Source organism: Desmodus rotundus, chromosome 12 (genome assembly GCF_022682495.2).
Source record: "Desmodus rotundus isolate HL8 chromosome 12, HLdesRot8A.1, whole genome shotgun sequence".
NCBI lineage: Eukaryota > Metazoa > Chordata > Mammalia > Chiroptera > Phyllostomidae > Desmodus > Desmodus rotundus.
Window position 1 is genome coordinate 30406896 of NC_071398.1, and position 16284 is coordinate 30423179.

The 16284-nt window shown below is 46.2% G+C and overlaps 1 protein-coding gene and 1 pseudogene across 2 annotated transcripts in view; one reads left to right on the forward strand and one right to left on the reverse strand.

The window, feature by feature from the left end:
- KLHDC4 (kelch domain containing 4) overlaps positions 1-16284 on the reverse strand; it is a 92989-nt gene that overhangs the window by 54636 nt on the left and 22069 nt on the right. The window contains exon 1 of one of the 2 annotated variants that reach the window (XM_024556004.3): positions 1195-1346. The exons of the other annotated variant lie outside the window; for it this stretch is intronic. Coding sequence (XP_024411772.2) covers positions 1195-1293 — 99 coding nt within the window. The 5' untranslated portion in view covers positions 1294-1346. Of the gene's footprint in view, positions 1-1194; positions 1347-16284 lie in introns of those variants that run through there. 2 annotated transcript variants of the gene reach the window in all.
- Positions 10318-11752, forward strand: LOC128779611 (leukocyte immunoglobulin-like receptor subfamily A member 6; annotated as a pseudogene).

Here is a 16284-nt window from a genome sequence, read left to right on the forward strand (position 1 = left end):
ATGGACAAGGTTAAGTAAGGATTACTGTATTATCTTACATTTCTCAGTTCCATGTAAATGCCCTTCTGCTAAACAGTTTGATACACCGAATCACTCACTTTCACTGTGGCAGAGCTACCGCTCCATCACAGCTTCTCTACCCAGCCTGTTCATCAACAAACATCTGGGTCAGTTCCAGTTTTGTGTTTATTTAAATACCACTACCATGGCCATTCTGCCCCGTCTTTGTGTAGCCGAGGGAAGTTTTTCCAAGGTAACCTTCACGTGCATCACTACTAGGCTGCAGCTTCCACCAGTCTACACATTGACAAAGTAAGGTCCAAAGAGACTCTGCCAGTTTTCACCCTCACAGCAGTCTATGAAAATGGCCATGATCCTGCTACTTCTATGTGGGTAGTTAGTTACACTAACGGCTGTCCTGTTGACTGACACGTCCCTAATGCCAACCAAGCGTGCTGCCTTAAGCATTCAAGACAAATTACTGAATGACCGGAATTTTACAGAAAGACCCAGAAGTAGGAGGAAACACTGGAGTCACAATTAGTTCGGAGCTCCTGATCCAGTGTCATTCACCTCAGACATTACCTTCCTGCCCTGGCTGGTGGGGCTCAGTGGATTGATTGCTGACCTGCGAACCAAAGGGTGGCCAGTTCAACTCCCACTCAGGGCACATGCCTGGGTTGAAGCCCAGAGAGCACAGTGCCTGGCACACAGCAAACACTCCTAAACCACGATAAATTGCCCCAAGTTAGGGGGCCGGAGAACAAGTCGATAGAAAGCAGAACGCTCTAAGCTCAGCCCGGTTCCACTTGCAAATCCTACAGAGAGCGAGAGAGACAGACAGAGGCAGAGAGAGATGAGAAAGGAGAGAGTGGTGGCTACCATCAACTGCTACGGGAAGCCCCAGAGTTTCACTTACTGCACGGATGGATGCTCACGCCGTAAGACTTACCGTCTTTTAAAGATGAGGAGTGCGGCTCAGAAGTTAAGGCCTTGCCCCCAGATCAGGCCCCCTGCACAGGCGCGCCCGCTCATCCCCGGGTCCTCCTACACTAACTCCCAGCCGCTCCAGCACCCGGCCCAACGACCCGGCAACGCCAGGGACAGCGGACCAAGGAAGGCAGCAGGCAAGAGCAAAGGAGCTCGCGCGGAGCAGGACGCGCGCTCGGGGTCTGTCCCGCCGGCGCCGCTCACCTCCTCCTTCCGTGAGCGCTTGGAGACCTTCTTCTCCATTTTGGCGGCCGTCTTCTCCGCGCCGCGGCCCTTTTTCTCCTTCTTGCCCTTCTTGCCCATCGTGCCTATTTGAAGCGGCGCCGGACACCTAGGAATCGAGGAGACAGGAGCTCGGCTCGCCGGAAGTACCTTTACGGGGCTGGCGCGCAGAAGTGCATCACTTCCGGGCGTGCGAGGCGCGGTTGCGACTGCTTTTTCCCTTAGTCTAGGGAAATAGCCGTGAGAGCCTCGTGCTCTGGCTGGCGTAAGCGGAGGAAGTGCCTGGCCCCGACCAAAAGAAGCGGACCCGCGCCGAGTTCCCCTCCACCTTGACTCCTTACCTGTGCTTGAAGGGTGCCTTCCGTGTTTATTGTATTTGCGCAGTTGGCTTAACCTGTGCAGAATGACTCAATTGGCCGACTCTGTAAGGGGGCTACAGTTCTTTCTACCTTAGACTCTTTCAAAATGAAATAATTGTTGTGGCCTCATACCCAGAAAGGTGTTCGTGCCCTTACAAGGACTGGCAGACCCTAAGTGAAGACAGTCCCTTCTCCCACCCAACACTGCCAGTGCTCTTAGGTGCGGAGTATGAAACTGGAAAAGTAGGCATTGAGCTGCCTGTAATTACCAGAACCAATGACTAGAGACAAAGATTAATATCTATGGGTGAGTGTATTCAGATGCTAGTGATGTGAGAAGACGGAGAGATATATATCCTAAAAACCACTTCAATGTCTTATCTCAAGCAGACCTTTCACTAAAGAGAAGAAAAGAATAGGTAGATACGGGGTTTGGGAAAAGATTAATCAGATAAGAGTTGCAGTCAGGTGGCGATTTTCACAGTATTCCTTCATCTACTGATCAACAATTCTTTGTTTACATCAGGGATTTGGCTCAGATACCATCTCTGACGCTTGCAGACTCCCTGGGACACAAAGGTTGAATTGCTTGTCCACCTCCTGGAGTCATGTAGGCCATGCCTTCCAGTTCCTGGAACTACAGCTTTCCACCTGAGTTAATCACTGAAGCCTATCAACTATAACTAAAGCTAAAATCTTTAACTCTGGAGTTCCCCTGTCAGGAATATTGTGCTCAACAAGAAAACCTCAGCCCTGCCATTTCACTTTCTATGGGACTTTCCTCGATGTCCTGTGTTAGGGGGATTGTTTCTTCATCAGTAGAACGGGACTAATGACACCTCTCCTCCAAGGGTAGTCTGTTTATTAAGCCTAAAGAACTAGAACTGCCTGCTAGGAAATTATAGTCCAGTATTTGACTAAAGTATCATAATAAATGGGAAAACCATTTGTAGGATATGGAATGCTATGGTTTGAACAGAGTAGAGTGAAATTGCTTACCATTAATTAGAAGATGGCTTCTAATTAAAGCAATAGGACAAGTTAAGGACAATTACAAGCAAACATTTGGGTAAGAGAAAGCATAAATCAAAAAATGACTTAACTTCTTTGTAGGTGAACTGCCACAGAGCTCAGCCTTAAAGAAAGTACCTTAGATCTAATCAATTTATTAATCATTAAACAACCAGGGAAGAATGCTTTTCCAAACAACGCCAAGCCTTGTCCAAAAACCATTTAAGGGGAAAATGAAATTTGGGGATATTATGGGAAGAAAAGGTAGAATAGGATTCTGACTGCCACAATCTCCAGCACTACCTGTCAGAGAATAGGAGAACACCTGTGATGACTAAAAAACAAACAAAACAGAAGAAGATGAAGCAGCAGCAGCAGCTGACCAAGATGGAGCTGCAGAATTTCACAGAAACCTGGCTCCTGAATCTTGTCTTCAACAATGAGCTATAAAAGGCCAAATCCTCACTATTGCCCTAAGGAAATCATTACTTTCCTTCTAATGCAATATGACTTGAAGAACATGCCTAATTCTTTTATAACTTTCTAAGAATATGAGGTAATCTTGAGGCAATGCACTTGAAGCAAGCTGCCCCTTCAGTCACAGAATGTTTGTCTGCAATACCTTACAGCAGCCTGCTCTTAAGGACCGCAGAAGCAGAGCATGTTCCTTATTGAAGATTTAAAAGGCTCTGGTAGTGAGGGGCTTAATACTTGTATTATCCAAAAAAATCTTGAGGCTGAATTGGAAGGCTCTAGGATTATGTGTCATGGTGATTTATGTGTAAGTGGAAATTCTTATGAGAAAGAAATGGAATAGAACATTTAAAATGACATGAGGATCCTAAAATAGTAAAAAGATTAAGTACGGGGTTCTATTGTAGTGTAATTCACATTTTTGAAACTTTAATGGATTAACAAATCTAATTATATATCATTAACTTTCAAGTGTACTTTTTTGTGGTCAGGCATGCTCTACTATCTTCAGGTTGAAATCCAGAAGGGAGAAAAATAGTAATGGACCTAACTAACTGCTAATTTACTGTCACCACCAATAATTGGGAAGTTCTGTCAAGCACGGTATAAGTGATGTGATTCTTTGTACATTTCCCATATGAACAGTAAGAAAACTAAATCTGCCCACCCATTACACAGAATTCTTGAGAGGATCAAGTAAAAACATTAGAAAGCTTAGGAAAATAAAAATACAAATTTAAGAGATTCTATGTGCTGAAAAATGAGGTCATGATTTGAACAGGCTGGCAATCATTTCATTAACTGGACACTACAATGTGTGGACATTGTACCAGGTCCCCTGTGACACAAAACAGAAGAGCCAGCCACCAGCTTCAAGGTTTTGTTCTAATGAGAAAATGATATTCCTCAAATGCTTTGTGAAATGAAGCAAGGAATAAAGAAGGGGGCAGAGGCGGAAAGGAAGGAAAGAGAAGGGAGACTGTGAAACCCAAACTGTTATTTCATAGATTTTGTCCAGTTTTCCAGTTGTCTGAAGGAAAAGGATAAATTCAGTCTCGTTGCTCCAGGCCAAAAGCAAAATTCTTTCCTCCTTGGGGTTAAAGAATGCTGCTTAATGTCAAAGTATTTGGAGATCTTTTTGTTGTTTATTTCTAACTTACGTAATTTAAGGTATTTAAGGTAAGAGTTTAGTGCTCTCAATTTCCCTTTAAATACAGCTTCAGGTGCACCCTACCATTTTTACTATGTTTTGATTTTCATTCAGTTTAAGTACTTCCTCTTTTGATTCATAGACCCCTGGGTTACTTAGAAGTGTGTTATTTAGTTTCCAGATATTGGGAGATTTTTCTAAAGATCTCTCTGGAATGTAATTTTTTACTGCTTTTATTATTTTCAGTTTCATTAAGATATATTTAGGCATTAATTTTTTTATTTATTTTGCTTGGGAATTGGTAGTCTTTGTGAAGCTGTTGATGATTCTTAAAGTTAAGCTGATTATTTTTTAATTTGTTTAAGATTGGTGTAAAGTCTTTTTTAGATTTTATCTATTTATTTTTAGAGAGAGGGGAAGGGAGAGAGAAAGGGGGACAGAATCAAAGACATGCGAGATAAGTTGATTTTTTCAAATCCTTATAATACCACTGTTATGAACTCTGGTTCTTTAATCCTTTCTGGTCCAGAGACCAGCTCAATTGCCATGCCCAAGCATCTCATAGTCAACAACTTACGCTTCAGGTTCATGCAGTAAGTAGCCCCTTAAACTCTAGCTGCCTACCCAGGAAAATAGATTGCACCCACTGAAAGTAAATTCTCCAGAAGGGCTCTTCTCTCACTGTACATCCAATCTCAGGCCACCTGGAGGAGGCCAGATGGTAACCTTTCCTGGAAGCACAGTTCTGAAACCTACGTTCTGGGGACAAAGCTAATCACATCCTCCAATTCTTGGCCACTCGAGTGAATGACCTAATTAATATAAAACATGGGAATCAATAAAGACTTCTACATCAGAATCCAAGAGTTGGTATGTTGTAAGAAGAACTCAGAAACTGGATTGCAGAATTGGCTGTGTTGCCCACTATTTCAAAGACTTGCCAGGAATAATATTCACGTTGTCTAATTTTCAAGTCAGGCAAGATTTTCCCATTAAACGAGAGGGTGTGGACTGGCAGGGGGTGGGTAGCAGAAATGGGGGACATCTATAATAGTGTCAACAAAAACATAAAAATAAAAAATAAAAAAGCATTTCCCCATTAACAGCATTTTCTCCAATGGTCACAAGAATACTCTAGAGACTTATTGAATTTTAATTATCTGTGTGCTGTATCTCTCTTCCACTACATTTTAAAATCTCCATCAGGCCTTCTCTAGTTCACCTTTTTGTCCTTTGAACAAAATGTTGCACTCTTTGTTAGATGCTAATAAATAATGCTAACAATGCCCAGTGTGACACAGTTGGTTGGGCATCGTTTTGAAAGGTGAAAGCTCGCCAGTTCAATTCCTGGTCAAGGTACGTGCCTAAGTTGTGGGTTCCATCACTGCTCAGGGCATGTATGAAAGGCAGCCAATTATCGATGTATCTCACATTGATGTTTCTCTTCCTCTCTCCTTCCCTTTTCCCTCTCTAAAAATAAATAAATAAAATCTTAAAAATAATAAATTATGAATAAACAGCACTTCTGGCCAAGATGGAGGCATAGGTAGATACACTTTGCCTCCTCGTACAACCAAAAGAAGGACAACCAATTTAAAAACAAAAAAATAACCAGAACTGCCAGAAAGTCGAACTGTATGCAAGTCTGATAATGGAGTTAAAGAAGAAACATTCAACCAGACTGGTAGGAGGGGTGCAGACGGGCAGCCAGGATGGAGAAGACTAGCAGCAAGGCAGAGGAATGGTCCACCACAGTACCACATTTGCATGCGGATAAAATGGGAGGAACAACTGGGGAGCAAGACAGACCTTGCAACCCAGGGTTCCAACTTAGGTTAATAAAGCCTCAAATCCTCTCACTTTTACCTCACAGGTAAAAACCTGTAAGGGTTGCAGTGGCTGGAGAAACTCCCAGCCTCAAAGGAGAGTTCATGGAGAGATCCACAGGGTCCTAGAACACACACAAACCCACCAACCCGGGAATCAGCACCAAAAGGACCCAATTTGCTTGTGGGTAATGGGGAAAGTGACTGAAAGCAGGCCGAGACCTGAGCAGGCGGCATTGTTCCCTTTCGAACCCCTTCCCCACATACAACATCACAAGACAGCCACATGGTCTGCCCTACCCTGGTAAGTACCTAAGGCTCCACCCCTTACTACATAACAGGTGCACTGGGACAAAAAAATATGGCCCAAATGAAAGAACAGATAAAAGCTCCAAAAATAGAGCTAAGTGATGAAGAGATAGCTAATCTATCAGATGCAGAGTTCAAAACACTGATAATCAGGATGCTCACAGAAATGGTTGAGGATGGTTGAAAAATAGAGGAAGAAGTGAAGGCTATGCAAAGTGAAATAACAGCAAGTGTACAGGGAACCAATAGTGAAGGGAAGGAAACCAGGACTCAAACAATTTGGACCAGAAAGAAGAAATAAACATTCAAACAGAACAGGGTAAAGAAAAAAGAATTCAAAAAAACGAGGAGAGGTTTAGGAACCTCCAGGACAACTTCAGACGTTCAAACGTCCAAATCATAGGGGTGCCAGAAGGAGAAGGGGAACAGGAAGAAACTGAAAACTTATTTGAACAAATAATGAAGGAGAACTTCCCTAATCTGGAAAAGGAAATTGAATTCCAGGAAGTCCAGGAAATTCAGAGAGTCCCAAAGAAGTTGGACCCAAGGAGAAACACACCAAGGCACATCATAATTACATTCCCCAAGATTAAACAGAAGGAGAGAATCTTAAAAGCAGCAAGAGAAAAGGACACAGTTACCTACAAAGGAGTTCCCGTAAAACTGTCAGCTGACTTCTCAAAAGAGACCTTACAGGCAAGAAGGGGCTGGCAAGAAGTATTCCAAGTCATGAAAGGCAAGAACCTACATCCAAGATTGCTCTATCCAGTAAAGCTTTCATTTAGAATGGAAGGGCAGATCAAGTGCTTCCCAGATGACGTAAAGTTAAAGGAGTTCATCATCAAGCCCTTATTGTATGAAATGTTAAAGGGACTTATCTAAGAACAAGACTATGATGAAAACTATGAACAGTAAGATGACAACAAACTCACAACTATCAACAACTGAACCTAAAACAAAAACAAACTAAGCAAACAACTAGAACAACAACAGAATCACAGACATGGAGATCACATGGAGGGTTATCAGCAGGGAGGGGGTAGGAGGTAGATGGGGGAAAAAGGACAGCGAATAAGAAGCATAAATGGTAGGTACAAAATAGACAGAGGGAGGGTAAGAATAGTATAGGAAATGGAGAAGCCAAAGAACTTATATGTATGACCCATGGACATGAAACAAAGGGGGGGATTGCTGGTGGGAGGGAGGTGCAGTGTGGAGGGGGGTAAAGGGGAGGAAAACAGGGACAACTGTAATAGCATAATCAATAAAATATACTTTAAAAAATAAAATAAAATGCAAAAAAAATTATGAATAAACAGTGAATTTATTAAGTCCCCAGAATGACTCGCAAAGCGATGCAGAGAACATTCGTCTGGCATGGTCAGAGGAGGGGAATGTTTCAGGCGGATGAATACTTTGGTCAGTACAAGCACTGTACGCAGACCATTCATTCCAAACACTGAAAATCCCACACATTTCACGTCAGAACTCCAGAGAGACGGAAAGGAATATTTAGATCTAACAGAGAAACACAGGACTGATGAATAAATTTACAGTTGGCAGAATGAGAGATGAGCCAGTTCTGATGCAATCTGAATAAGAGGAAGTCCTGCTCTCCCTACCAATGGATTTGGCGTGAGGTTTGATGGTCTCGTTGCAAACCCTGAATACTGATCCTTAACATTCCGTTATCGAATTTGGTGTTGGCTATCACTGATTTATTCGTTATATTTTCCTCCCTCCCTCCCTCCTTCTCTCCCTTTTTATTTTTTGCTTGAGCCTGGGAAGACCTGGGGTGGGAAATCTCAGCCATGGGCCCTGGAAACACTGCCAGCTGAGAGGAAAAACACAAAGTAGGTTATTGCAGGGATGGGTGGAAGCTGATCCAAGGCAAAACCCTGGCACCTGTAGCCTTGCTATGACTTTGTGTGAGGCCCTTACTCTCCTCGCATGTGAGCCTCCCCTTCAACGTCTCCTCAGTATGTCTCTGATGTCCCAGTCTCTCAAATATCCTGTCTCTACAAAGAGACAGTTAACTAATGATGTTGGAAGTCATGTCGATTCCACATTGCGTGTCCCCAAGGAAAACAAATTGAAACAGGGAGACACACCACACACCTAGGAGAACAGCCCGAAGCCAGAACACTGACAGCAGCAAATGCTGGCCAGGCTGTGGAGCATCTTTTCCTGTGAGTAATGGACTTAGTGTTACCCTCAATTCATCCCCCCAAGTAGCAAGCCTGTAAGGCCAGTGCTGTGGAGCAGCCAGGATATGACGGTGGATGGGGTCAGGGAAGGCAATGCCCACCTCACAGAAAGTAGGGTTAGGGGGCACACTGCACCGGCAGGCTCACAGGGCTCGTGGCTTCATTACAGCCCACTCACTGACTCACGGTGGTCCCCATGATGTTAAGGGCTGCTTCCTGGCTGACTAATGGTCCCAGTCTTCCTGGAACGCATGCTAGGGAGAGTCCCTGATGAAAGATACATGAACTTCCTGCGGCGGCCAGCAGGGGGCAACAATCACACAACACAGAAAATGGGCTCCACTCACAGACACACTAGAAATGTTCACATTAATATATATTTAATAGTAATAATAATAATAAAATAACAATGGAAAATAGGGAAAAGCCTTACTGCATTTAAAAATTATCAGGTACTATGTGAATTGGGCATCCTCACCATCCCATTTTTGACCTTTAACCCATGCCTGCCCAGTCCTGGGGAAGAGGTCTCCATTTCATTTTGATAATATACATAAAAGTACCTTATTTTTGCTTAACATGATACCACTTTGGTCCAATGTCCAGGTGGCCAGGGTGGAGTAGACTGGACACTGTCTGGCCACTGCAGAGACGAGATAACCTGACCCTTTCTTGGTCTCAGTTCTTTGCTGTGGTTTCCTCTCAATTTGGGGAACTTGCAGTTCTTTTTTTTTCTGTATTTGTCTGTTCGTACATATTTTAGAACTATGGTAAGTAGCTTTACTGGGTATTTCAGAGCACACGATGTTTGGAGTGGGCCGAGCAATCCTGCCCTTGACTGTGGACACTCTGATCCTCCCATGTCCCAACCCACTCACATCTTCATCTGGCCTGAAAATGGATGTCTCCCTCCCTTGAAGCCAGCACCACTGACTCACACCCACTCTGAGGATCGAAATGAGGAAACTGAGGCTCAGAGACAGGACATTACCATTCGAGGTTAAGTGGGCACTGGGTGATGGGTATTTAAATTAATATCTATTTTAAGTAGAAATCGGAACTCTAGTTCAAGTCATTGTCCCCTAAAGCATGAAGTCAAGACTACAGGATGAGGAGGAGACTTTATCCCCCAAAACAAAGGGAACTAAGGAGGCAGGAAAGACTTGGAGGCTCGTTCCTGGGAAGGTGGATGCTGTCGCCAGGAGAAAAAGAAAAGTCCAGGAGGGCAGCTGTGATAGAAAGAAAGCCACACTCGGGGGCCAGGAGAAAGGGTATGTTTTATTTCGCTATTTTTTCTGAATTTCTCCTTGGTGCTTGTGGTCACACCGACGCTTGACCTGAACTGCACAGTTGGATGGTGAGTGTCTCTGCGGATCTGACCTGTGCAGGGCACCAGGACTCACGTCTTCCTGAAGCATCTTCCTGGGTGACCACTGTCCACGGTAGGGACCCCACAGGGATGTGCTGATGGACAGGTTGAGGGTAAAAGAGACCCCATGCAGGATGCTCTGACGGGGAAGGATGTGTCCTGGGTCACCTCACCTGCAACACCCGCCTCAGGAAGCCTGGGGATATATCTCCTGCTCCATCATGGAAACGAGAGCCAGACTCCTGGGGAAAAGCTATTTTCCTTCCTGAGGGGCTGCTGACAGGACAACTTGGTGACAGGGAGGGCCAGCCTCTGAGTGGCCTCACCCTGTGTGTCTGTCTATCCTGAGGACACCATGGTCTCCTCCTTCTGAATAGCTGGGTCCAGAGGAAGAGACACCATGACCCCCACACTCATGGCCCTGCTGTGCCTTGGTGAGCTTTGAGAAGGGGAGGGGAAGCCCTAGTCTGGGAGGAACCCTCTCCCTGAGGAGACCCCAGGACTCAGGAGGCTCACAGGAAAGAGGTTTCTGTTTAGGATTCAGGGCCAAATCTCCCACAAGATCTCTCTTCCAGGGCTGAGTGTGAGCCTAAGGACCCCACTGCTGGCAGGTGAGTCTATTCCCAGGTGTCCCAAGTCCCACTCCTCATGGGGGACAAGGGGCCTCCCCACAGGGAGCTGAGGATAGGATGGAGAACTGAAGATCCTGGCTGACAAATGGGGGACACTTGGGGACAAGGGGCCTCCCCACAGGGAGCTGAGGATAGGATGGAGAACTGAAGATCCTGGCTGACAAATGGGGGACACTTGGGGGGTCCTGGGGCTGACAGCTAGGAACTGGGTTTGAGAAACGTGCCCAAGCCTCTGATTTCCTTCCAGGAACCCTCCCCAAGTCTACTGTCTGGGCTGAGCCAGGCTCTGTGACCCCTGGGAGAGCAGCATGACCATCTGGTGTCAGGGGACCCTGGGGGCCAAAGAGTTCCATCTGGATAGAGATGGAAGCCCAGCACCCTGGGGCAGGGAGTCCCCACTGGATCCCATGAAGAAAGCCAAGTTCTCTATCACACGCATGACAGAGCCTGATGCAGGGAGATAGCACAGTTACTATCTCAGCCACAGTGGCCTCCTGGAGCTGATGGTGACAGGTGAGGGGACACTCAGGGGTCCCAGCCTCAGGCTCTGCCCTCAGGAATGAGGATGCCCCAGAGTGTCTCCCCTCTCACAGCCCAGGCCCAAGGGACGCAAGGGAAGTGTGAGCCCCATTTAACAGTTGCCTTCTTTTCTCCTTGGACCCTACAGCAAACCGAGCCTCTCAGTCCTGCTGAGCCCGGGTGACCTCAGGAGGGAATGTGACCCTCCAGTGTGGCTCACAGCACGGATTTGACAGGTTGATTCTGACTATGGAAGGAGATCCCAAGCTCTCCTGGACTCACAGCCACACTTCAGTGGGCAGTTCCAGTCCCTGTTCCTTGTGGGCCCTGTGACCCTCAGATGGACATTCAGATACTATGGTTGTCACAGGAACAGACCCCCAAGTGTGGTCACACCCCAGTGATGCCCTGGAGCTCCTGGTCTCAGGTAAGTCCCATTCTTGTCCCATCCATGGATTGAGGCACCAGACATGTTATTGGAAGCTTTGCTCGGAGGGGAGCCCCATGTGAGAGGGTGGGGTGAAGTGGGAAGCACAGGGGCCCCTGGGGCAGAAACATAGAGTAAGAGGCATTGAGAGCTGGGGCCCTGGGTAAGAAAAGGGGGTTTGTGGGGATGTCAGCCCCGGTAGTTTACATCTGTCCTCCCCAGGTGTGTCTGGGAAGCCCTCACTCCTGAGCCAGTAGGGCCCCATCGTAGGCCCTGGAGAGAGCTTGACACTCCGTGTCACTCCGATGCTGACTATGACAGATTCACTCTGTCCAAGGAGTGAAGGAAGGGCCTCCCCCAGAGCGTTGTCCTGGTTTGGTGACAATGAACTCCTCTGACTTCCTCTTGATGGGGAAGCTCTCATAGCCTTGATTCTAAATGATAGCTTCTCTGGGTGAAATAATTTTATAAGTTCTCACTTTTCATCACTTTGTATATTTTATACCAATCCCTTCTGTCCTGCAAAAATTCTGTTGAATTAGCTGACAGTCTTTTTTAAAATAATTTTCTAATCTTTAATTAAAATTGACTTAAATATTTTATTAGTTTCAGAAGTACTAACATAAGGATTAGACATTTATATAGTTACAAAGTGATCATCCCAATAAATCTAGTAACAGCTGGCACCGTTCACAATGATTGCAGTATCATTGGCTACGCTCCCTATGCTATACTTTACCCTTGTAGGTTACTAACTGCTTTTCTCTTGCTACTTTTAAGATTCTCTCTTTGTCTTTAACCTTTGGCATTTTAATTAGGATGTGTCTTAGTGTGGGCCTCTTTGGGTTTACCTTGTTTGGGATTTCTACACTTTCTGGACTTGTATGTCTATTTCCTTCACCAGTTCAAGGAAGTTTACTGTCGTTAATTTTCAGATGGGTTTTCAATTTTTGCTATCTCTTTTCTCCATTCAGCACCCCCATGGTGCACATATTAATATGCTTAATGTTTCCCAGAAGTCCCTTAAATTATACTCATTTTTAATTCTTTTTCCCTTTTCTGCTCTGATTGTATGTTTTCTGCTACTTTGTCTTCCAAATTGCTAATTCAATTCTCTGTTTCATCGAATTTACTGTTGATTCCCTCTAATGTATTCTTCATTTCAGTTATCGTGTTCTTTACTTTTGACTGGCTCTTTTTTGTTTTCTGCCTCCATTTTTATGCTTGCCATATCTTTGCTGAAGTTCTCACTAAATTCATCTATTCTTCCCCTAAATTCATTGAGCATCCTTATAACCAGTGTTTTGAACTCTGCATCTGATAGATTGCTTATCTCCATTTTGTTTAGTTCATTTTCTGGAGTTTTGATCTGTTCTTTCATTTGGGCCATGTTTCTTTGTCTCCTCATTTTGACAGCCTCTCTGTGTTTGTTTCTGTGTGTTAGGTAGAGTTGCTATGTCTCCCAGGCTTGATAGTGTGGCCCTATGTGGTAGGTGTCCTGTGGGGCCCAGTGATGCGGCTTCCCTGATCACCGAAGCGGGTGTGCTGCCGTGTGGGTTGTATGCACCTTCTTCTTGTAGTTGAGCCCTGATTGCTATTGGCACATCCCTGGGAGTATTTACCCCTATTTACCCCTAGCCTGACCAGCTGCAAGGACAGGCCAGCAACCACAGCAGAGAAACTGCTGTGCAGGGGCTGATCCAGTGGAACAGAACTCATTTCCGTGGAGCTCAGGTGCCTGTTGAGCCCACCCCTTGAGTGTGTCACTTGTGGAGGTGATTGGATGATGCTCTGGGGTGGTCTGAAGTGTTCCACTTGGTATGCTGGCTCTGAGGCCTCCCGGGAGGTACAGACCAAGGTCTGCTCCCAACTGTGTCCTGACTAGGGCCACCTAACATGAGCTACAGAGCCATCTGCTAGTGGCTGCTACTTGTGCCTGGCTTGTAGGTGCCCAGCGAGGCCAAGCTGCCAACTGAAGCTGGCTGCCACTACTGCCTTGCTTGGGGCCATTTAGCAAGAGGTACGGAGCACAGTGAGTCCAGATGCTGCTTGTTTGGGTTTGGTGGGGCTTTGAGAGATTTTAGATTAAGCCAAGACAGGCCATTTGTGTGAAAAGTGTGGGTAGGCCCACAAGTTGGGTGGGGCGGGATGTCAGGGAATCATTGGGGCAGGGCGAATGTTAGCCAGGTTGGTGGAGACTCTGATACGGCCCCTCCTTGTGCTTGTGGGGAGGGCTCGGCAAAGAAAACGTGGCTTCTACCAGCACTTCTATCTGGGAGAAAACTGCCCCTCCAGTTTTGGCCCCAAAGTCAGACAAGTCGGTCCCTCCCCACCTGTCCCTGGTGCCTTTTGAGCTGCTGACCCAGGGCTGAAACTCAGTTAGTGAGGTAAGTCCACGCACAGGCCCATTAATAGGATGCCGGAGACTCAGTGTCCTTACTGCTCTTTCTCCTACTGCCGAGGGCAGGGACCTTCCTCAGATATGCAGACAACAGCAACCGCAGAGGGGTGACTTGTGCATAGTGGGGAAGCACCAACCTGCTGGAAATACAGCCCTCATGGGCTGTTTGTGTTTGGCTGTCACAAGATAGAGTTAAATGGTGAGAAAAAAAAATGTGACAATCATTATTCATGCCCCAAAGATCTAAGACCAGTTTCTGGAGGAAGTTCTCTGTCTGGGGAATGCTGAAGGTCACAGACCAAGTCCTGCAGTCCAGCCAGGGTGACGCTGTGACCAAAGGAAGAAGCTACAGTGGCTTTGGAATCAGTGACCCCCTGGGGAGAGAGACTGCATCCTGCTAAGAGGACAGAAGTGACCAGAGGGCACGTGTTGGTGCCTCTGTTGTATGAAGAGAGGAATGATGCCAAACTGCTAAAACGAACAAGCAAACCCCCAGAACGACATGTGCTATGTTAGTACATTCAGGAAGAAGGTCCCTGTCAGCAGTTTCTGTGCACAGTCAGGCAGAGGGGCAGGAGCCCCCACAGGGACATATGACGTGTGCTCTTCCTTTCCTTTCTAACTCAAACAGCAGAATTGGAGTTTGATCAAATTTATTCAAACTGGATAGCATCTAAGAGGAGGGAGGCGGCTGGTAGACTCACTGCCTGGGAGGACCCCATATATGATCAAGGTGTCAGCGTGAGGACATGCGTATGTGAAATGGGCATGAGCCAGTGAGAGGATGCAGGGTCACCAGCCTCACCTTGGGGAGGTCTCAGACTCCAGTGGGGGTAAAGGAACCTCAGAGCAGGACACAGATGTCATTCACGAGTCCAGAGTGAGTGATCTTGTGAGCTGCTGGGAACTGAGATCTGTCTTTCTTCCTTTGACTCCCTGGCTGAGTTATATACAGAGCAGATCAAGAGTTTACATGAGTGTCCCTGTCACTTGGCCTGTTTCTTTTCTTGGTGTCAGGGAGGGAAGGAGTCCTGGATGAAGGCACAGTGGGAGCTCTTCCTCCTGGTGACCTGGGAAACTGGCTCATGATGGAGCCAGAGGCTGCGGCTGCAAGTGATTTCTGAGTCCTTTCCTATTGGCCAGGAGGGTGGGCCTGGACACAGCTGTTAGCAGGAGAATCTGGGGAGACTGTAGATTAAAGGAAGCAGAGCAGATCAGGGCACTGAGGCTGGAGTGATGGAGGAGGCAGATGAGGGAAATGGAAGGACCAGAGAGAGCCAGAAGTGTCCTTAATGAGCAGTGGGGGTTATAGGTGACTTTAAAAACTCCAGGGCCCTGTCTAGTGTGTCTCAGTTGGTTGGAGCATTGTCCTATAAATTGAAAGGTCATGGGTTTGATTCATGGTCAGGGCACATGCTTAGGTTGTGGGTTTGCACCCCAATCTGGGTTCCTCTCTCCCTCCCTTCTCCTCTCTCTAAAATCAATAAGCATGCCCTTGGTGAGGATAAAACAAACAAACAACAATAACAGAAAACACTCTCCAGGAACCAAGAGCCCATAGCTGCCCCAGGGCAGGACCAGTTCAGCCCAGAAAACCCTTCCAAAGCTGAGGAGCCCCACAGCCATTATGAGACTTGGCTCCCAGAAGGCATTAGGGCCAGGTGGTCAGGGGAATGGAATGTGGGTCTCAGCCCCTTGAGGGACAGGGGTGAGATGTGGCCTGATGAGGAATGGTGAGGACACTCTAAAGCCCCACCTGTCCCCTAATAAGGGGGCACCAAAGGTCCTGTTGTTCAGAGAGGAGCCAGGGATGGGGGCAGGGTACTGTCAGCCCACAGGGGCTGGAAATAAATCCCAACACTGTCTAGCTACCAACGAAGTTTATTTTGGGGTGTTCATATGTAAGGAATGATCCCATGGTATATTATTCTGAAAATATAGAGAAACTCCTATGATATAATATTCTTTCCACTAACACATTTCTTCCAAATGACAGTGGAGACTTTGCGTTCATTTCCAAGGCTCCTATGAGACGGTGAGAACATCTGAGTAGACAGTGTAATGACGTGGCATGCACACACTTGTTAGCATGGGTTTCCTCTGCCCGGTGTCTGCGGAACCTCCCTGTCTGATTCTGCGGTACAGCCGCGTGGTGTCATTCTTATTGGAGGTTGCACCCTTTGACTATCCCCAGTCTTCCAGCTGGTAAGCTATAGGCAGCCATCGATTAATTACCTCTAAATATTCCTTCTCCTGATAAATCAATTTTTGGTTGATGAAAGTTAATTTCTCCTTGATAGCAAAGATGTCTGTTTTTTCTCTTCTTTGCACATGGAGAGGTACAGGGTGTCGTTTGGGTAGTTGATACTAGAGATTAGTGTGGATTAG